Source organism: Odontomachus brunneus, unplaced genomic scaffold (assembly GCF_010583005.1).
Source record: "Odontomachus brunneus isolate Ranch 3 - 2012 unplaced genomic scaffold, Obru_v1 Obru_scaffold_040, whole genome shotgun sequence".
NCBI lineage: Eukaryota > Metazoa > Arthropoda > Insecta > Hymenoptera > Formicidae > Odontomachus > Odontomachus brunneus.
The window spans coordinates 606413-630425 of NW_022639490.1; the positions used below are offsets into that span (position 1 = coordinate 606413).

General features: G+C 35.3%; 2 protein-coding genes across 12 annotated transcripts in view; one reads left to right on the forward strand and one right to left on the reverse strand.

Annotated features, from left to right (window-relative positions):
* The window catches only part of LOC116844194, a 137478-nt gene that overhangs the window by 17989 nt on the left and 95476 nt on the right, over positions 1 to 24013 (forward strand). The window lies entirely within an intron of this gene.
* LOC116844192 overlaps positions 7449 to 24013 on the reverse strand; it is a 280321-nt gene continuing 263756 nt past the window's right edge. For all 5 annotated transcript variants that reach the window (XM_032815403.1, XM_032815402.1, XM_032815405.1 and 2 more), the window contains 5 exons: positions 21391 to 21529; positions 18793 to 18898; positions 15330 to 15497; positions 12597 to 12834; positions 7449 to 8416 (listed from right to left, as the gene is read on the reverse strand). In XM_032815403.1, the coding sequence (XP_032671294.1) occupies positions 8103 to 8416; positions 12597 to 12834; positions 15330 to 15497; positions 18793 to 18898; positions 21391 to 21529 (965 nt within the window). In that variant the 3' untranslated portion in view covers positions 7449 to 8102. The remainder of the gene's footprint in view (positions 8417 to 12596; positions 12835 to 15329; positions 15498 to 18792; positions 18899 to 21390; positions 21530 to 24013) is intronic.

Below are 24013 nucleotides of genomic sequence, written 5' to 3' on the forward strand. Positions count from 1 at the left end.
AGAGAGAGAAAGAGAGAGAGGGAGAGAGATAGGCGAGGCGCATTCCGCTAAGTGATGAATTGCTAATCGTCAGAAATTATCCTTACAATTGCGGCGCTCTTGGCTCTGTCTGCTCTACTTGCTATACTCGTGCGTGCAAATCAGAAGGAAACGATAAGAACACTTTGTAAAGCGAGGAATTCCTATTCGGAAAAATTGGGTGTAATTAATCAGGTCAAATAGTAATCTCCGCGCTTCTCCCCTCTCTTTTTTCTTTCTCTCTCTCACTCCTCTCTCTCTATTGTTGATTAAGTATATTTGAGAGGAAGAGAAAGAGAGAGAAAGAAAGAGAATTGGAGAGAATACGTTTTGCAAAGTAACGAATTTCCATTTTTCGATGTCAGGAATTTGCCTTGCACATTTGTCGCATTTTTACTCCCTTGTTTTTCACCACTAATTAAATATATTCGAGAGAATTGACGTGAACGTGCATGCAAAGTGATGAATTTGTAATCTTCGAAATGAGAAGTCAAGTTTATAATTGCGCCAAATTTTCTTCTTTCGCTTCCTGCTCGTACGCCCGCATAAATTAAAGATAATTGAAGAGAGAATGCATTAAAAAGTAAAATGAGTTTTTCGCAATTAGAAAAATTGTCTTTACCTTGTGAAAAGAGATCCTTCTTTTCGGAATTAGAAAAAGCAGGATTGGACGTAAATTATGTTGCTCTACATCCACGTGTAGACGATATAAACTATATGTGAAATATCATCTATGCAGACAATGAGTAACCTATGAATGTCGTTTAAAGAACGTATGGCTTGCGCAACAATCGATTAAAAAAATGTTTAAACCTTTATTCTTTAGAATCTTTAAAATTCTGATGTAAATTGCTGAACGTTGTTTTATAAACAAATTAGAGTCCATGGAATTCTCTGTTTTGGTTGTATTTTTACCTATAGAAAGTTAAATCTATCAATTCGTCACATAATCAAGTGAAAATTTCATTACAATTTACTACCTTTTTTAAACATTACATGCTTATAAATCAATATCAAAACAAAATACGGTAACTGTCTTGTAATTTAATTATCCTTTTTTATATATTTTAATATAATCTGCAATTATATTTTACATGTATTTATATTGTCTACATAAAAAATTATTATATATACATCACATATAGGAAATATGTAAACCACGTAATTGACGTAATCTTGAAATCTATGGCAGAACCCTGAAAAAGAATCAGCTTTATCTTGTAAAGAACCTTACTTTTCGAAATTAGAAGAATTATTTTTACAGTCGTGCTGAATCTTTGCCTTTCTCTCCTTTCACTCCTATTATAATTAAAGAGAAAAAGGATAAAGGAGATAAGAGAATTAAAGAGAGGAATAATGAAAGCCCATCTTGCGCGTGTATGAAATGACAAATGTTTCATCCTCGAAATTGGGGGAATTAGCTTTGTAAATTATTAAATTTCTTTTCTCTCTCTATATATATATACGTACCATCCATTTTTCTCTTATTCGATTTAATTAGAAATTTAGAAAGATGAATTCTCTCTCATCTCGGATTAAAGTGTATTGCCACGAATTTTTATCTTATTTCACATAGTGCTTCGTAACGTAGTTACATCGTCAAGTCAGCGCATGTTGAAAGAACAACAGAAACAAAAGAACAGAAACGGGCCAGATGAAATTTTCCTCCAAGTCATCTCGGATGTTTTTAATTCAATTTGAAGGAAAATGCTGGAAAAGCATCGTTGCGAGCTCAAAAATTAGATATCAAAAAGCTCACGAAGAGAGATATCCACGTATCTCTTTCATTCCATTCACGTATTACATAGCGCGTACGTGAGTCGACCGTTGGAAAACAGGTGCGTTTCGTTCACACAACACGTCTAACGACGATACACTCCAACACAGATTCTCCTCAATCAATCTATGTTTGATAGTCAGTCAATTTGCTTGTAATCTTGTAAGTAGGGGATACGGATTCCTTGGAAATTCGCTGTTTTACATTCCAGAGAGAGTTCTCAGAACTAGTCAGTTCTTTTCTATTTCTTTTTAAGAGACTTTCTATGGAAAGTTTAAGTTCATTAATCGTTTAAATTTGTCCGCCAAAAAATTTCGGGTCGCAATTATTTCTTTATTATATCGTACAGATAACTCATTTAGAAATAAAATAGTCAAACTCATTTAGAAATAAAATAGTTAAACGATTCTGAGTTATGGCTTTTGTAGTTTATTTAAATTAAATTACTCATTTTTCTGGTAGTTATTTTTATATGTAATTCTATGTCGTCCTATTTTATAAAATATTGTACTAAAAGGAATTTTTTTAAAGTAAAATATATAATAACAATAATATAATCAGGAATTGGGTCAATAAATTAAAAAGTTAATGAATTTTAACTCAATTTAGTTAATTTTAAATGAGTCAGCTTCCAATTTAACCCTATTATTTTAAAATTAACTTCGTAATTTTTATCATATAATTTTTCTATTTTTAACGAATATCTTTCGAAATATAAGGTATATAAAAAAATATCTTAAACGAAAGTTTTATAGTATTTTATATTTTTTACAATGGTATATTTATATTTTTCGAAAATGTCATTTCAGCTCCCACATTCACTCATTAGTTTTACAAAACTAATGAGAAACTAATAAGAAACAAAAACTAAAGAATTTTGTAAAAGTCAAATGTCAAATCTATTCGTATAAAATAGAATTATGTTTCTATAATTCAATCTTTAGGAAAACGAGATGATAAGATCGTGGTAATAGGAGTCGCGCTATAGATAGGCGTTGCGTAATTTCTTTTCAGTGTTGTACGTTGTATATAATAACTACCTCTCGTGCACACTTCCTCATACTACACGGAAACGGATTAATTCTAATGACACAATATGCAACGCATTACACAGTAGAGAGACGTAGACATAAAAACGACGTAGACGTAGACATAAATGAATCTGCATATAGAACATTGCAACATATGTATGTAGGACATAGCAAGGTGAATTAAAATAGAGCCGCAATAAGGAAACACTTCTTGCAATAAGGAAACTTTTACTTCTTGCAGGCGCAAACATAGTTATAATTTGAAGAAGTGACATAAACAATTTGTAAAAATATGTATTTGACATACTAATACGTTTATTTTGTGACATTACTTTGTATGTATGCAAACAAATTTTGTTTTAATGTTCAAATCTCCCCGATTGTCGAAAATAATATTCTGTGATACGTTGTTAAAAAAAATATGGATCTAACATTGTTTAATGCGCTACGACTAGAGATGTAAAATTATTATCAGATTTGAAGGGACGATTGCTTACAGTAAAATTACGGTAAGATAGTAATTTATTGATAATATTGGTAAAATTCGTTGTTTTTGATAATTTTCATGCACAAATATTCGTGTTTTCCATATTACATTCTTCTTATACTCTCATCAAATGTATATCTGATAATTTCTGAAATGTCAGATGAAAGAAAGGAAACTATCTATAATCTTTCGAGAGTATATTAAAGTTTTAATTTCTTAAAATACTACTAACAAACTTTAATTATATACCACAGTCTAGTTGTTAAAACAGTAAGGTAATAATGAAAATGTTGTAAGTCTGTAAGATGGTATGAAAAAAAAATTGAGACTTTAGAATATTTTTTAAGTTTCTCTAGTTATTATGTATCTCTAGTTTCCAAATTATTATATATTATACATAGTATATCAATATACAGTATCAAAATATTTAAGAAAATATGAGTTAAACTTAAAGACTGAATGCTCCTTTTGAGCATCACGTGTAAGTAAAACAGCGAATTTCCAAGGAATCCGTATCCCCTACTTACAAGATTACAAGCAAATTGACTGACTATCAAACATAGATTGATTGAGGAGAGTCTGTGTTGGAGTGTATCGTCGTTAGATGATTAAAATTGTTTTATTTCAGTAATTTTTTTTCTAAAATGCTGTTTTACCAGCTATCCAAAATTACGGAGTAATTTGTCGTAATTCACCGAGTAAATTACCGTCACAGAGACTGGATCATCTTTTCATCTCTGTCTACAACGTATCCCATCAAAGTCAGCGAGGAATAGTTCCGGCGCGGTTCCCCTTGTAAGTCAAGGATCAAGGGGCGAGTTCGCGCGACTGATCGAATCCATCAAATACAGACACCACAGACCGGAAGCACACACGAGCTCCGCCGCGGACCTCAGCAGTTCCTCTGCCCCGATTGACTCTCGGATCTAACATCTCAATCTGTCTCCCCCGCGCTGTTGTTCGCGATAGAAATACATTTGTCAACGGCGCCGTTCCCGGGCGCGTCCGTTAATCGCACGAGTAATCACGGCCGATTGAGGGCCCCCGCCCTTCGTTCGGCTTAACGAAGGGCTCACGGAAGAGAGCGCACTCAAGGGACCCTTCGGCCCGCGGCCGACACTCGATAATTCAACGGGCGGCCGATATGCCGTATTCTTACTTGAAGATCAATACGGCGTGCTCTTTCGTCGTCATCCCGTTGCGCACGGTGCATGGCACGTATCTGCGCTTTTTTATCGGCCAATTGGGGCAGGAAGCACATCCGTTGTTCGGCCGCAGTCCGTAAAACACCGCGACGGTGGGTAAGGCGGTAGCAGCAGCTTGCGGAGTCAATGTAACTCCGCCGGAAGTACGAGCCGGAGCTTTCCCTCTCTTTCTCGCCCTCCCCCTGCCATCCTCCTCTGCGCCACGCTTCCTCTCCGTCTTTCTCCCTTTCTGCGCTCGCCTTCCCCTGGAAGTTTCCTCCAGTCGTTTCTTCCCTTTCCACGCGCGTTTTTGGCAAACGATCAAGCCGCCGAGGTGCGCCCCGTGAAAGCACGAGGACCCTTTATTGGAAATACCTAATTGGCGAGAAGAGGACGGGATGATAAAGGAAATGGTAATGGCCGAGGTGGTATCCGCGGAGGGTACTGTCAGGGGAAGCCGCAGTACACCTCGAGTACGTACTGCACTCTTGAATATCTACGAAATGTACGAAGATACACGCCCTACGCCGAGCCCGGCTCCGTCGGCGAATCATTCTCGGGAAACCTCCCAGACGCTGCGAATTTCAGTGCCGCGAATCTCCCGGACGATCCGGGGATACGTCTGTCTCTGAGATTGCCGCGTTCGACGCGCCGCGCAATTACACGACCAGACGTCTTTGTATCGACGCGATTCTTCGTACATCCGATACCCCGTTCAACGAGTTGGGGGCGAGATTTAATAGAGATCGTCTGTCGTCAAAGAAAGTTACGAGATTAATCCGATTCTTAATCCTCGAGATCCCGGGATTCTCGTAAGGAGCTGTTAGCTTAATAAGCTGGATCTCGGGGCGGCTTTAAGCGGATTAAAACGAAGAAAAAGAGATGCCTGTCCCGCAAATATCGTTACACAGCGCGCGCAGGAGGAATTCGTCCTCGTGAGCGCATTATTTCGCGGCCGCGAAATTATAAGCATGAGGAAACGGGCGAAAATTCGACGTTAACAAACGCACAAAATACATTTCCACTTACCTTTTCAGTGACCGATCGATTACCCCTCAAGTGCGGGAGTGTTATTTTGCGAAATGCTAAACCGTTGTTCAGGCTTGAATTTCATTCTCATTTTGCCTTTATTAATTAATTAATCAATTAACAATTTAATTAATTGCTTATGATACAACGCGTTGACTTACCCTATACGTACAATAATATACGGCTAACAATGCAATAATTACTAAAGTAACATTTACGATGCAGCCAGCAATTTACACGTACATGATTTACTCTGCATTATTGTTTTGTATAAATCGAGTATGATTAGAACACGAAATATACTCGTGGCAATTTAACAAAAGACGATAACGCGCATGAAAATAAACGATGTGTACTTAATGAATAAAATATTGTTCTCGGTGAGAACTCCAAACCTCGGAGTCCGGAACAACTCCGCGGAATTCGTGGCTCGAAAATTCAAGAAGCAAACACGTCTGCGGTTTTACGGTCGACCAGTGTTTGGTATCGAAAGTGCTTCGCGAATTGAATTTTAGCAAATTCGATCGAATTATCAACAGCTGTGCACGCGTCGCGTGAAACTAGTGGTTGTTCACTAAATAAAGAGGCGTTAAAAATCTTAAAATTAGACAAATTTCAATTGAAAATGATATATCCAATCAAGAAAATGTTTAAGGCTCAACAAAAGTGCCTGTACTGCGACTTGCATAGTCGAGAGTACAAAATGTACCAAAATCCAAGAAAATCCAAAATTGGACTTCTTCACTGACAAATGCTGTACTCTTGACTGTGTGAGTCAAATTTTCACCTGTCAGACTACGCTACTGCACCTGCGTGGAGGCCTCTCGTTGGCCCTTAACCGTGTTCTTGGTTAAAAATCTCTTCAACCCTTCCAAGCTCAAATGATTCTTCTAGAGAATTCCGTGTTCCTATAGGGGGCATACGCCTCTCGCTAACAATGATCATACAATATACAATAGAATATATGTATCGTAATAAATGTAACATACGGTATACATCAGTATCGTATAATGTAACACGGTCTCCTATTTACATAATGGTGTGTGCAACGCAACGTTATGTCACTTACGTATTTATATATCGTTATTTAACACGATCACATGGAAAATTAATTGGAACGATCCCGCGACTTGAGAATTTTAACGATACCTCGCGGCATCGGCGAGCTTGAAAGGGTTAATGACCCTTATCCCTTAAGTTGCTTTCACATTAATATATAATTACAGGCGTAGGGGCTATCCGTAATCCGCGAGCACGCTGACGAAGCACATTTTGATCTTGGAAAGCCCGTGGCCGAGGTCGATTTGCCGCCGGCAAGGGCGAATTACTCTCTAGGGGTTAATGAACGGTTCATTAATGACGCATTAGGATGCGACCGGTCTTGCGAAAATTCCAAATAACGCGATTAATCTAACTAATCTTTCTGCCGTTACTCCTCAGCTACACTCGGTATGCATCGAAATGTGCAAAGACGATATGTGTGCTGCGTCCCTCCGTTGTCAATCCTCGCGCATAATTGTCGCTTCCCGATAATTAAGAGACTGCTAGAATGACTTTTATTCGGAGGAAATTATACCGGTCAACGACTCTTTTGTTTTTTTTTTTTTTTTTTTTTATAATTAAGGAGAGAGCGTATTTGGGAATCTGCACAGAAAAAAAAGATTTGCTAATATATGGACAACTAAAAATATTAGCTGCGGGAGCAAATTTTCTTGCTTTCATAGCAAAGTTATTTAGTTATGATAGCTAAAAGATTTGCTAATATATATATTAGCAAATATATATATATATATTTGCATATATATATACATATATATAATGCATATACATACATATATATATAACAACGACATTTATACATGTTAATATGTATATTAGCAAATCTTTTAACTATCACAACTAAATAACTTTGCTATGAAAACAAGAAAATTTGCTCCTGCAGCTAATATTTTTAGTTGTCCATATATTAGAAAATCTTTTTTTCTGTGTGTAATTCGCGAGACTCTTCAATAATTAAAATTTTCGCGAATTGTCTTTGAAATCATTATTTGATAGTCGAAAGAGAAGAAGAGAGAAAGAGACTGAAAGAGAGAGAGAGAGAAAAGAAAAATTTTAATTCAAAGACTGTTGTAAAAACGATGCTTTGAAAAAATTACTCATGATATGAATTTATAAATTAGAGAGAGAGAGAGAGAATGCATTAGTATTGAAATTTAATTTTCTTTCCATAGAATGGTATTTGCATGATAACGATTAAATTCGCTCGGATAATTTGCAACGATTTTATCTCAAGATATTTCGTCGTACTAATTGTCGATTCTAACTTTTGGATGTGGGAAGGGCAGTAGGGGTTGGGAGAAGTGGAGGAGGGAGGGAGGTTAAGCGTTCATTTTCTCCCGAGTAGTTTGAGATTGATGATTACATAGGTACTTTCTCGGTTGTAACCAGACTGTGAATGTCATTCGCGATGAAGTCACACGGCGAAACGGAGAAACGTGCCCCGATCGATTGCACCCGGAAGAAGCCGCGCGCGTTTCGGTCCGCTCGTCGTTTATTTCTCGCTCGACGACTTAGCGTTACACGGTAACCTCCTCGGAAAACCTGCTCTTGTCGTCGAGGTTGATAACTATGGCGTGCGTCCTGGCGTGGCCGGATTTGCCCCTAGACTTGTCTTTCGCGTCGGTTTCTTTACCGTTATCCTTGCCATGACACACCTCCCTGTCGACGTCCTCGCCGGCGTGCCTCGAGGATGTCGATACGCCGATGTCCTTGCTGGTTCTCTTCATATCCGACGTCTCAATATCCTTCGTGGGATCTGGCGTGTCCTTCAGCCCGATACCGTTCTTCTCGATGCACGCGCGACATCGATTCTCGCCTTGAGAACCGTTCCCTGAACAAATCGAGGCGTTATTCGGACAGAACTCCTCGGCGCGCGAAATTAATTAATCGTCCTGCGCGACTTTGAGAGACACAGGGTGTCCCAAAACAACCTTCGAAGCTCTCGCGGAGGCATAATATGGATTGAGGTGAACACAAAAGGGTAAATATGCAGTATAACGCCCCCATCTTGGATTTTTTTTAACTTTGTAAAGTATATTTTTATGCGTAGAATTGATTTCTGAAAACAATTGTTCATACATGCTTCTCTCTGCTTTAATAAAAAGCATAAACTCTGTTATAAAACAGAGAATAGTTCATGTATGACGAGAACGTCATAATCGTGTATACAGTTAGATCTAAATTTTAATCCGTATAAAAAGGTAATTATTAAGTTTTATAAGATAGTGTATATGATTAAAGCAGAGAAAAGCATACATGAACTATTCTCTGCTTTATAACAAAGTTTATGCTTTTAATTAAAGCAGAAAAGCATGTATGAATTATTCTCTGCCTTTTTTACTTACCGACATTATAAAACATAAAAATAAAAAAAAACAAGAAAACGAAAAGTGAGCGACAATTTTCGTTTTCAGAAATCAATTTTATGCGTAAAAATATACAAATTTACAAAGTTTGAAAAAATCCAAGGTGGGGACGTTATACTGCATATTTACCCACAAAAGTGCTGTGTCGTTTTGTGATATTCGCGAAATATTATATATGGAAAAAAAGATTTGTTATACATGGACAACTGAACATAATTTGCTATATTAGCCACTTTTTCTTTGCTGCAGGAGCTAATTTCCTTGCAAGGATAACAAGAAAATCTGCTCCTGCAACAAAAAAAGTAGCTGAAGTAGTAAATTATATTTAGTTGTCTATCTGTAGCAAATTTGCTGCGTTAGCTACTTTTTTTATTGTAGGAGCAAATTTTTTTGGTATCATAGCAAGGAAATAAGTTCCTGCAGCAAAGAAAAAGTAGCTAAAGCAACGAATTATGTTTAACTGTCCATACGTAGCAAATTGATTTGCTGCTGCAGCAAATTCTTTTTTTCCGTGTAGTAATTATCGAGATATTAATCAAAGAAGATTTGTGAATCATCACGCGAAATACGGTAGATGAGCTAATAACTTTGTAGATTGTTAATTAAAGAGGACTAGCAACTGATCGCTCGCAATAATATATTATCTAATCAATAACTAAAAATTTACAAAATCATTAGGAAAAAAGATAGGTTTTTTGTTCAGTTTGATTGAATATACAAGCATATGAAAGTAGATATCGACACTACAACTCATCTACCATGTCTCGCGTGATTATTTGCAAATTTCCTTTAATTAATATCTCGATAATTATTGCGAATATCGCAAAATAGTATGGAACTTTTACATTCACTTTAACCCGTACCATGCCTCTACGAGAGTTTCGAAGGTTATTCTGCGACACTCTATAGAAAAAATACGGAGAAAAAAGATTTGCTATCACATCTGAGAATCCGACTAGCCTAGCAAATCTATAACCGTGATATACGGACAGTTTGCTATGTTACAGTAGCCAAGCCGCAGAGTTGCATAAGATTTGTGGTTATATCCAGTAAAGTTTGATGCAGCACGACAGGTTTGTCAGCGCAACAAAGGTAATTCTACACCGTAATTAATGGAAGATACGATTTGGTATATGCAACTATCATTCTGCTGTTATATTAAAGGAAATTTGATACATAACGGATTTCAATATAGCAAAATCATCAGTTATTCCAGCAATAGAAGCTAGCTAAAGCAAGAATGCTCACTGAAAAGTCTCGTATATTTTTTATCTGCACAACCATTCAAACAACATAACACAAGAATATTATAAGTATAAATACATTCACATAAAAGTACATATAATTTATATCAATATATTATATCGCAAATGTATAATTATTAACGTAAAAAGGCAAATTTAAATTGCGTAACGCATCATAACGTATTTCTCATCGCAGTCATTTGCAGTCAGACTTAATAGGGCTTCTCCGTAAAACAAATAAAAATATTTCTTCATTATGTGTTGAATAATTGTATGATTTGTTTAATAAAATTAATGAGTTTGTTTCGCAAGCTTCAGTCAGTTCAGAAATACAAAATGATTTGTTGCGCTAAAATAATATCCAGGATAATAAAGGATGGATTTGCTCTATGAGCGAATTGACAATCTAAATCTAATATCTTTGCTACACTGTCAAATCTGCTTAGTTGTAACGTTCAGTTTTGTTCCGCAAGCTATGGATTTGCAGAACCAACTAAACAATTTTTTTCTATACAAGCTCGCCGTACGGATTCTCGACTTTTACGATGAATTTAACTAGGCGCAATTTTTTTTCGCAAAGTTATAATCGGATTGCGTTACTTTTTATTTTGTTCCGTTATTTCTCTCTCCCCGTTCGTTCAATCACCGCCCTCCCCCAAAGAGGATATTTTTTTTATTCTTGTTTTTAATTTTTAAAATTTAAATATAAATAAGCAGTCCCCCCCGAAATACGGATTAGCGGAACATTTTTCGTTAAAATTTTTTCTCTCCCGATATTTCCCCTCGTTTCTAATTTCGAGAGAATCGTATTCCTGCTCTCTAAATTCCTTGGAGTGAACTCCTATTGAAACAAGTGAAAATTCACTCCAAACGATAATGAAAATGTTACTACTCTGAGTGAAGTGGCTTTCCATTTTTCACAAGAGTTCCATTCTATAAAGTGAATTCTTACTCTATACGAATGAATATTTCACTTTGATTAGAGTAAATGTTTACTCCCCGAATGAAACATTCTCTAACGCGTAAGATAAACATTCCTTTTTGCTATATCGTTTTTTGAGGAAACTGACCATGAATTTTGTCTGAAATTTTCTCGGTCATATTTCTATTAATATTATATTTTATTAATATTATTTCATTAATATTATATTTAAAAAAATATGCTTATTTAATCGGAATTGAACTCGGGACTTTTAGTGTTTTTAGCCAGCTATATTGCTACACCATCTCGCACTGATTAATAAATATATTTCGTATTGTCTATATATAGTCTTGAACTCTGCAGAACTCTACTTATAATTTGGAAGAGAAATATAATATTATCTAGTAAATTAATAAAGTTTTTTTTAACGTTATTAATAATATTGAAGAAAGTAGTGAAGTAGCTTTTCCAGTATTGTTAATTATATATACGTTTCTGAAATTTTATAAATTTTACTGAAGTGACACATTGACGGTCACAGTAAAACTTGGTCATCTATTACTATTAGAGTCACGAGTGAAGAATACACTCCACGATACAGAGAAGGGATTCACATCATAAATCACTCTGTAAGCGAGTCATTCCAATTCGAGTAATTCGGCTATCGGTCCCGAGTGAGATTTTACTCTGAGAAATTTAGAGGCTACATGCATGTCATTTAACCCTTATTGTGCACACTTCAGTAGAATCACATAATGGGCACACTGGGATCTTTCGCGATCCCAGCTACAAAAATGTTTACTGCAATAAAATTCGCTTTTTTCATTTGAAAAAATTCCAGGATATATTTCAAACATCTTTTTATATGACGGAATAATTTTTCTAAACGAAATTTAATTTTAATGAAGAAAAAAAATTAGAAAGCCCGAAAAACGCGAAAAATAAATTTATTTGCTCCAAAAATCATAACTGATACAATTTTTGACATTTCAAGGTAAAATTTTAAAAAACTACTCTTAAGACATCTTTTTAAGAAAAAAAAATGAGTACAATAGCAGGATTTTCAAAAAAAGATATTTATTTTGAATATCGAAATTAGGATTTTTGTGAAAAAAAGGAAACAGTTTTTCCAAAATATATAAATTTATTTTATTATATTTTATTTTATTTTTTATTTCATCTTATAGATGTATCTTATTTATTTTATTTATTTATTTTTTCTGGGGTCTTTTTGGCTCCACAGTAAGGATTAAATTGGAAAAAAATTTTTCTGATTTTACGTTCGACTGTTATGCGTATTCGTATAGACGAAATAAATTTTCTCAGTTCTTTAGCCGTAAGGTTCTGAGAATTTTATTTTCGGATATTTCAACTTGAAAGTACATTGCGACACATTACGTATCGCGCGATCTTGCTGACTTATCGCGAGAAATGTGCGCGTGTTTTAAACGATTCGATAAAACTTTGTTTTACTCCTACCTGCCCGCTCCTGCTGCTTCTGACAAACTTGTCCAACGTTAGTTTCCTCCGTTGATTTATTGAGATCGTTCAACTGAACAATGCTGGTCGAGATGGCTTGAATCGTGGACACTTGAGCCTCAACGCGATTTGAAACGTCCAGCATGGCCGCTAACTTGCTGACTAACTCCTGATTTCCTAGCAAAATGTTCTTCTCCTTTAGGACTTCTAACTGGTTGAGCAATCGACGAAACTCATCCTGAACAGAAATATTTCTTTTCACTAAAGCTCATGCTTACATGCTGAAATGCTGAAATTTTTAGCTCTAGCTATACACATTGGGGCCTGTGGAGCTCCGGTAAAATTTCGAAACTCTATTATTGATAGAATTAGTAATTGAAGGAGCCACGACCGTCTTAGAAAAGAAGTTTTTCAGGTATCTTTAATATATTCAAAAACATTTTTTGCTGATAGAATTATAAATGTCATAATTAAAATGCATCGCTGTTTTTTGTATCAGTTAAAAAATTGTCTCTGGTACGTAGAGTTTACAACAGCAGCGTTCTAGCAATATCTGCAAGCAGATTTAGATGAGTGTGAAGATTATACACTCGTAACTAGTGTTTTTTATTTACTACAGTTCAATTTTTATAAGAATTGTGACTGCTTTTAATCTGGACGGACATCCCAGAGAAATCTTCTTACTAAATTTTTAAAATAGTTCAGACAGAAATTCTGTTTTTATTGTCTATGTTGATTAAATACATAATCAATGACTTTGAGACGTCACTGTCTTGGAACTTCAAGACCAAGAATGTCAAAACAGAGAATTTAAGTCCTCGGAAAATTAAGGTTTCAAAAACGTAAAAAATTGGAGATCCCGTAATCCTTGAAGGCTTCTTTGATCTTCAGAACTTAACCCTAGCTATACACACTTCATTAAATATAAAAACAATGTTAATGTTTATTAAATATAAAAACATATATAGTATCGTAATACTTTATAGTTCTTTGATTATTTCAGCGAATTTTTTCTCGTATCTAGATCATTTTTGCTATGAGAACAAGAGTGTTTTATTGAATATAGCTCGCAGCGACAGGAATAGTCAGTTGTCGCTAAGCTGTGTGACAGCGTACCTGTGAAATTAGTCAGGTGTCTCTCAGACCCCGGTATGTCACTCGTAAAACATTTTTTGCATGTAAATAAATCTTCTCATTCATTTTATTTGGAGTTGATAGCATAAATTCATACTTGAAACAATATTTGATTATATTTTTATTACTTTTTCTAAAATATATTGTTCGTAAACGGTAATGAATAACGTTATAATAAAGGAATCCTTCTCTTTTGGTAAATATCCAAACTAAAAAAAACAAGTTTTGCTATTTTTTTTATTTGCCGAACTAAGCCGTTTCTGATGCCACGTTTACAATCAGTGACGTATAATCTATTCAATCATTCATTGAAAGCGTTTTCGAAAATACGGCTGATAAACCGTGTGAAGTTTAAATTGATGAAAAATTGAAAAACAACGCGATGCGGATTTTGTCCATGTGGAAGAAATAAAAGGACTGAGTTTGTATATTCGCGATATAATATCCTTCGATATGAGCTTCGCCGATTATTGTTGAATTGTAAAGATTGGTGTAAAGATTATTGTTGAATTGTAAAAAAGTTAATTTCTTATTATTACGAGGTTATAATTTCTTTATTTTTTATTATTATGAGGTTACATACAATTTCTTTATTTTTTATTATTATTCTTTATTTTTCTTAAACTTTATGCTATCAATATTTTTATAAATAAATGCACTACAAGTCATTAAGTCCATATTTACTAACGCAAATCCTAATTTTTTATATCAGTTTATCAAGCTGTCAGAAAAGATAAATTTGAAAATTAATGATTTTTAAAATCTGGTATATATATATAGTTTCATTGATAATAATCGAAATTTTAAACGCCGAATTTTGTTTTGGTAGCTCGGAATGTGCTTTCTTAAAATCAAAAAGCTTAATTTGTTCGCAAAAAGGTTATAAATTTCTGAAGCAGCTTTTGAACTAAAATGAAGTTTCTCTTAGATCAAAAAGTAATTAATATTTTTGACAAATATTTTTCGGTAATTATTATGATTTTAAACTTTTTTTCAGTTAATTTATGATCGATAAAAAAATTTAATCAAGACACGGTAATTTCCTCGAGCATTGATGAAAAGACCGGCCGGCGCCTCCCGACATTTAATATACGATAATGAAGTATATAGCTAGGGTTAAGTTCTAAAGATCAAAGGAGCCTTCAAGGACCACAAGATCTCCAGTCTCTAATGTTTTAAGTCTCTGAAACCTTAATCTTCCAAGGACCTAAATTCTCTGTTTTGACATTCTTAGTCTTGAAGTTCCAAGACTATGACGTCTCAAAGTCCTGAGAGATTCCAAGCTCTTCAAGATCAAAGATCCTGAAATTCCGAGATATCAAAGTTCGACAGTTTTGACACCGTGAGGTTTAAAGGGTCCGGGCATTGTCACGTTCGGAGATGTCAAGGTACCACGAGACCGCGAGATCCGAGAATGTTCAGCTTTTGTGCGAGAAACCAGTGTTAGATCAGTGTTAAGACAGCGCGGTCGAAATTCAGCCAGGAAGAATCGATTCCAGCTACGCCCGAGAATGTTTAACCAGGAGGAAGAGCGCGCCGCTTCCGGCCTAGCGGCTCGAAGGATCCGGGGATTCCGGGTTTACCGGAGGCGGTGCTTACCGTGGTTGAGTCGCTTTCTTCGGCAAAATTACCCTGCTGAAGGGATATCGAGTTGGTTTGGTTACTGGTGCCCTGCGGACGACTGCTTTTCCCCAGGAACTTGCCGGTCGCGCCGCAAAGTTTGCCGATCGTCTCCTCCTTTCCCCCGCCGCGGAACACCACGTAAGCCTTCGTTAAATGCGACATATGTAACAACCAAACTTACGCAGCGACAGGGTTTCTATTCAGACTACCAGGACTTGCTGTAATCTCGCGTTGCGGGCGCGGAGCGAGGGGAAAACGGAGCGGAAATTGCGCGATCTAATCTCATTTCGTTCCGATTGAATTTTATTTCGTCTCCGTACGCCACATCGCACTCTCAATTATGTCACAGCGACATCGCGCCTGAAGAAAGAAGTAATTTATTTGCGAATTGTTTCTTACAGTATCGAGCATTTTTCGTAATGGTCTCGTTGGAAAAACGCAAGATTTCGCAATCAGTAAAGCAAAGTGCTTAATGTTCAAGGATGTATTGCCCGTTTATATTCTCCGCATATAATCACAGAAAGTGACAAGTACCTTAATATTTCCATATATTTCTCTTCTTCGTATAATAACGTACTGTACATACTATATATAGGCAGTTGAACAACAACGTATTTTACTTAAACGTCACATTTTTACGATCCATTTACTTTAATTTACATTATTTCTGACTTTTACATTTCTATCTCTGAATCACAATGAAACTTTACGCACACCATTTTGAATATTTAAAGTACATTTGTACAAAAATTGAAATTTTTATAATTTTTTAAATTATCTATTCCTTTTTAACATCACATATTTTCATAACAGTATGGCTTAAAATATAATAGCAATAAGTAGGAAGATAACATCAAATGACGTGTCTTTTACGTCAATGACACGTCATTCGACAGTAATCATGTTTACTGAGTTTATACTTCAAAGCGTTAATAACTTTTGATCCAAAATCAATGTCAAATTGTTTATGATCATTTTTAGATGCAATATGAGTTGATCTGTGATTATTTTTTAATTTTTTCATTATTTTTTTGAAATATGAGCAATACATCTTTAGAAATCCTTCATTGCTGACATTTGAAGGATTGAAGGTCTTGCCAACATTTTTGGAGAAAGGAAGACAAAGAATCTATTAATATTTGTGATTAAGAGTCTACTATCCGTAGTAAAATGTAATGCATTTATAAATACCTTGTAATTTGATAATTTTATTGGAGATCATTTCAATCATACGATACTTGAGATTCGAGAACAACGATAAAAGAATGTGTGTTAAAGAGTGCGGCCAAACCGCCATAGATATTTAGTCCCATTTTTTGTAAGTTTGAAAATGGTCATAATTTTAGTATTTTCTGAAAGCTTATTGCAAGTAGATTCGAAATATATAAGTATCAAGGTAGCGTTCTATACTATCATTTGGTATCTTAGTTATGGTCTCACAACCATTTTGTAATTCCGAACGAAAACATCTGCGATATTACTATAAGAATTAACAATGATCAATAAAATATCTTATTTTTCTCTTTTTTTGTCAATTTTTTTTATTTGATACTATATACATTGTCATTAAGTGCTGCTAGTTTATTTGGCTTAGAGAACCATACGGTTTATATCTTCTTTTAGTTCCTTATCAAGTACAAAAGTTGTTATCTAATTGCAAAGACATATGTATAGGTATGTCTTAAGATACTTGTGTTACATTGATTACTTAGAACTTAACTTAATAACAAATTTCGTACTTTTGTCCATTTTTATATGCATTGACCTATGGCGCCATCTCTCGGAAGTAAAACTCTTTTGGACCATTTTCTTTTTTTTTTTTATTTATAAAATATACCTTGCCATTGAGTACAAGCTTATTTGGCTTAAAATATCATATAAATATGTACATTTGAATTTTTAACAGATGTTTATGTCGGTTACTAATTGCAGGGGCATATTTATACGTATGCTTTGCTTATTATTGCGTTGGTTTAGACCATTTTCTCTGAAACGGTGTGGAGCGCCACCTTGATACTTATATATACAGGGCGTCCCGCCACTACCGCATTATCTTTTAAGGGCGGATTCCTGAGGTAATTTGAATAAAAAATCCTCATGCAAAAATGGCGAGGCTATAATACTTTTCAAATTATAAACGATTAAAGTTGACCAATTATACTGGCTAAAGTAGGCGCGCTCAGGTATGGTACAACACACAATGGTACAGGTGCATACACATGTCGTCCCTTTTCCAAATTTGATACGGAAGTTCCATACATACAACAATGTATGTAATAATGATCTGCCTTTTCTATCATTTAAATAAACATGTCACAAACAATAACAGTTTCGTCAAAATGTTATGAATAAAACAACAATACATTTATGAGAATTAATAAGCTGTCACACATTTGACATTTTTTTTTAGAGATTTACAACTAATTTCATATCTTATGCAAATTCTCACTTATATGCATGCACGTGTATCATTGTGTGTTGTACCTGAGCGCGCGCATTTTAGCCAATATAATTGGTCAACTTTAATTGATTATAATTTGAAAAGTATTATAGCCTCGACATTTTTGCATTAGGATTTTTTTCTTCAAATTACCTCAGGAATCCGTCCTTAAGAGATAATGCGGTAGTAGCGGGACACTTTATATACAGGGTGTCCCAAAACATACTATTTTAATGGCAGATTCTTTAGAACATTTTAAAACGAAAACTTTCATACAAAAATGTCGAGGCTATAATAGTTTTCAAATAGGAAGCGATTATATTTCACCAATGACAGGGCTGAGATTTCACGCGCTCAGGCACGCCGAAATGACAAGTGATAAAAGTGTCACACGCCATATAGAATAGTGGACACCTTCATAGTGTAATAATTGATCGACATTTTGACAGATTAAGTTGAAATGTGTCACTTTTACTTGAATCATATTTAAGATGTCTTACAACTATTATTCGTATAAAAAATATATTAATGTAATGCGTAGAGAAGCGGCAACATATTATGACGATGTTATCGTAAATTTATACAATGATCATAATATCGTAAAAAAAATGACATTCATAGCACCTTTATCACTTGTCATTCCGGCGTGTCTGAGCGCACGAAATCTCAGCCCTGTCATTGGTGAAATATAATCGCTTCCCGTTTGAAAACCATTATAGCCTCGACATTTTTGTATGAAAGTTTTCGTTTTGAAATGTTCTAAAGAATCTTAAAATAGCATACGGTAGTTTCGGGACACCCTGTATATGGAATCTACTTACAATAAGTTTTCAAAAAAAAAATAAAAAATTATGATCATTTTCAAACTTACAAAAAATGAGGCTAAACTTGGCCGCACTCTTTGTGGGTATATAGCGATCGATACAGTTAACAACTGGAAGTGTTGGGCCGGAAGATATAGCGATTCTATAGTAAACGCGTGTAAATAATATTTCTTACTTTACTGCCGAATATCAGGCACAGCAGCAATGTGACGGTAAGCTGGGTATGGCAGAAAAATATGATGTACAATAAATCCGGATTGGCCGGCGATTGCAGGAACAACCTGCAGCAACGGGAAAGAAATTATTCAGAGCTGTTAGCCGCACGAAGCGTTATCGTGACGTAAGTCACCGCTATACGCGAGTGTTCCAGATCTTCCCAGAGTTGGTTTTATTTGTTTTTCGCTCTCGCGAAAATTCAAATTGCACCCGTGACGTTAGAACGAGCGATGGGACGTCTCACGTTCGTCGTATCAGAGTTTAACGACAGACGCTTGAAATAGATGTTTTCGGAAACGCTCTTTCCCGACGAAAAGTTGGCGGAAATCCTCGACAGAGGAGAAGAGGATCTAACTAAAGTAGCAAAAATCTTCTTCTATAATACCTAGTTGACGTGAGATGTAGAACGAAAAAAAATGTCACGAAAAAATTATTTAATTGATTCTGCAAATGTTCTAAAACTTCCCAGACAATATAATGTCTAAAATCGGGACATAAGACGTCCTAAAGATAGTTTTTAAGACGCCTTAAAGACATTTATACGTAAATTGTCTGAAAGACATCTTAAAGATGATCTTTAAGACGTCTTATGTCCCGATTTTAGACATTATGTTGCCTGGGTTAGGACATTTTAGGAATCTAACAGCAATAAAAATTGCAACATATTCTATTTCTTAACACTGAAAAAAGATTCGCTGAAAACGCTAGTCTATTCTGCTCGATTTCTAAATTGTCAAGTTGTCGTTGGAGGAGTTGCAAGTTCGTTTGAATTCGCCAAAGAGTCTGTCATTAAACTTCAGGAAAGGCGGGACGTCATGAAAAATCACTAATGTAGAATTTACATTTTAAAAAAAGGTTGATTCGAACGAACGAACTTATACATTAACAGATTAAGCTCACGTGAGGGTCGATCTGGTTTATCTACAGGAAATTTACTTAGAGATTAACACGGAAGTTGCATTACGACACTGTAATGTGCTGAACGCGCGTAATCAAGCAAACGACCACTACTTTCTTAAAGTGAGTCGATAAAAGTGTTTCTGATTGAATCGGTAAAAGGATTATTTCACCGATAACCACACAGAAAAAAACTAGTATCTACTCAGAAACTAATATACTCAGATTAACAATCATTGTTTCGTAAATTATTATTAATTATAAACAACGATTATAATTTTGCTAAAAGAATCTTAAAATCTTGAATTTCAAAACTGTTATAATTTTATTTGAATATTACTATAGTCTTATAAGAAGTACAATATGATTATTTTGATGATAATCTTCACATTTAAAAATATCATATTCTCAATTCAATATTTTGTGTTTCCTCTATTCGTGAAAATTATTTTTAAATAATAAGAATATTTTTTATTGAATTATATAAAATATATTGGTAATAGCGAGTAACTTATTTTCGTTTAACTCTATGTAATCTCATTTTAAGATTTATCAGGAATAAAGATAATTTCGAAACAAGATTGTTCTTTTTTTTTTTGTGTAGTGAGTATTTTCAGAGAAGGCACTTTTATTCATCTTATTTCTCACTGATTTTGACTAGAGAGAGTAGAAGTTAAACTGCACAAAATCTGTAATACACAAATCCGTTACACACGCTATACCAGATCTAATTTTCTGTATTCGTGACGATGAAATTAACGGCTTCCATGCACCTTGCATGCAATGATACTGATGCCCGTGTTCGCAAACTACATCAATAATGGGAATAGTCACTACTGTTAATTGACCCTTTCAGCGAGATTTTACTGATTGCAGTACTATAGTTATAACTGAACCACCAGTTACAGCATTTCAGTGAAGAATACACCGATTCTACTTCAAATAAACTCCAATAATACTTTTCATTTCAGGAGTACTTCAAATCAGACGCATCGTATTTACGTATTTGTGTCGACCATGACTATTGATCTTGAGAAAAATCGGCAACTCAGTTACATTAGATGCAACAGTAATAGTGCACAGAAAAAGAATTAGTATCCACTTAAAACTAATATATACAAATGAATAAAATAAAAATTGTTTCATGTATAAGCGACAATATATAATTTTGTTAGAAGAATTAAAAATCCTGATTTTCAGTAATGTTATAATCTTATTCAAGTAACATAATAGTTTCATGAGAAGCGTAATATAATTAATTTAATGACAATATCTCTTTTCGACATTTAAGAGCATCATATTCCTTATCTACAATATTTTGCACTTTCCATTCAATTATTTTTTAGTAATAAGAACAAATTTCCCTTTGTTGAATCATATAAGATATATACCTGAAAGTAAAATGTCTTAGATTAACATTATGTAATCTCGTTCAAAGATTAACGTGTCAGAAATCAAGATATTTCCTAAGACACAAATGTTTCTTCTTTTCTGTGTACAAGTTGTCAATATCGAGGAATTGCTCGCGCAGAATTGCATCTTACACTTAATTACGAACGCGGCGGAGCTCTCCGCGCGAGCGTTTACCGATAGTTCCGTAATTGGTCATTCCCCGTAGATAAGACTGGTGACAAGGGGCGATCTTGCAGCGCGAACTTACATTGAAACGTTGAGGAAGACTGACAGTAGAAATTCGTTGTAAATCGCCATTGAAATGAATCGGCTCTCATTAAACTCCGACGGAGTTTTTCTCACTACGATGCACAGGCGGATGCCCCACACGAGGAACATCACTTCGACTGAAATCACGCGAAATTCCAAGTCACATTAGTTTCAGCCGGGCAGCTGAGGGCTGTTTTGCCCGAAAACGCGGAGTCGCGGCTGGGCGCTTACTTGCGCCCGCGGCTGGAATTTCAATTTGCGCCATCGCCTTATACCGGCGGGCCCCACACATGTAAAAGTCTGAGTAAACGCCAATTACGTCACGCCCTAGTTACGACTCTGTAAATCGAAGAGAATCTATGCGAATCCGACGCACGCCCAAGTCTCGACCGCGAGTTCGAGATTCGCGCGCGCGCGCGCGCTTCGCTGGATAGATCCGACGTGCGACGCGATCGGCAATCGGCAGACCCGACGTCTCAGCAGCTCCGACATGTCTGCGCAAGCAGGGTTCCGTGAAACCGCGACAACACGGGAAAATTCACGTCTGTGAAGTTGGCCCCACTTTTTCAAATTTTCAAAAAAGTGAGTAGAGTTCTGGTTGCCCCCCGAAGAGTTCTAGAGTTCTCTATATCGATAAAAAAAAGAGTTCCGTCAATTAAAGCGGGCAAAATACGAAATGAAACTACGGGGGGGCCAACTTCACGATGGTGTAACTTTAAAATCCTATAACTTTTTTATCTTCAATCTTAGCGCAAAATTTCTTAAAGATAATTGATAGAACTTTTCGGGGGGGGGTTACTAGAACTCTCAATAGAACTCGAAAATTCCGAAAAAAATTTAATTAAAATCCGAAAAAAATAAAAAAACAAAAAATATTAAAAATATATTATAAAAACGCAAAAGAAAACTTATATTCAGATTATTCGATCGTAATTTTCTAAGGGGCTACCGATAAAACAGAAAAGTTATATTAGTCCAAATTTTCAAAGACCCCGAGAAATAAAAATTTTTTTCGGAATCTTGGAATTCTGTTGAAAGTTCTGGTAGCCCCGCAAAAAGTTCTATCGATTACTCTTATGAATCTTCGAACTGCGATAAAAAACGAAAAAGTTACAGCGGCCCAAAGTTTTTAAATCTCTTAGAGGTAAAATTTTTTTCGAAATTTTGGAGTTCTGTGGAGAGTTCTGATAGCCCCCCGAAGAGTTCTATCGATTATGCTAATGAATCTTAGCTGCGATCAAAAACGAAGAAATTACAGTGGTCCAAAGTTTCAAGTTTTTCGGATGAAATTTTTCTAAGTCCCTTAGGGGTGAACATTTTTTTCGAAATCTTCGAGTTCTGTTGAGAGTTCCGATAGCCCACCGAAAAGTTTTATCGATTATCTTTAAGAAATTTTGTGCTAAGATTGAAAATAAAAAAGTTATAGGACTTTAAAGTTACACCATCGTGAAGTTGGTCCCCCCGTAGTTTCATTTCGTGTTTTAACTGCTTTAATCGACGGAACTCTTTTTTTTTTATCGATGGGGAACTCTAGAACTCTTCGGGGGGCAACCAGAACTCTACTTATTTTTTTCAAATTTTTAAAAAGTGGAGCCAACTTCACAGACGTGGAAAATTCGCGTTTGCAGGAACTTAAGGGGACTGGAGGGTTGTCTGAAAATAACACTTTCGCATATTCATTCAGTTTGTCATAAAAAATTGTGAAAGAACAAACACGATTTTCAGGAAATCTGACCCTCCAGTTCCTTTAACTCTTTCAGGAGGGGGATTTCTCGGGGAGATAATTATAGAGAAGTACGTATTCATGGGTTTTTGGAGTCATTGAATCTGAATCTGAACTTAGATTTTTAAAATTCTGTGATTCAAAATGACGGACATAATATGACGGAAAAAATTATAAATAATATAAATATCACTCAATTTCCATGAACTATGAAACTTTTTAAAGATACTTTTTTGAGAACTATGAGTATGAAGTTCCACGGAAATTGAGTCATATTTACATAATTTGGCATCTTGAAAATCGCCACATTTGATCCGCCATTTTGAATTTTACATTTTGTTACTTCAAATTTGGAAAGAACACCCCAAAAAACCTCTACATACCGATGTTTGTGAATATCGGATCGATAGTTTCTGAAATACATGCATGAAGGCCGTAGAGCCTCAAAAGATGTCTCCTGTTCTGAAAGGGTTAAGTTTGAACGCTCGATATAATTTCATGCATAAAGTAACGAGAGAGAGAGAGAAGAAGAAGAAAGAAAGGGAGAGAGCGACTTTTACCTATCTCAAACTATATATAAATGGAAATGCTAACCGGGAACTCGTCGGAGAGATTGTTAATAAGAGAAGTAACGTCTGCCGCTGTTCGCCGATGAGGAGGCAGAGAGAAAAAGAGAAAAAGGGAAAGAGAGAAAGAAAGAGAGAAAGAGAGAATTAATCGCGACGATGCGAGGTCACCCTTCTCGAGTCGATACACTATCCATCTTGATTTAAAATCGCGCATTCGGCCATTCGCAGTACTGCTAAATCAATACGGCTCGTGTATGCATAGCCTCCTTCTCCTTCCATATCTTATATTATATATATATATATATATATATATATATATATATATATAT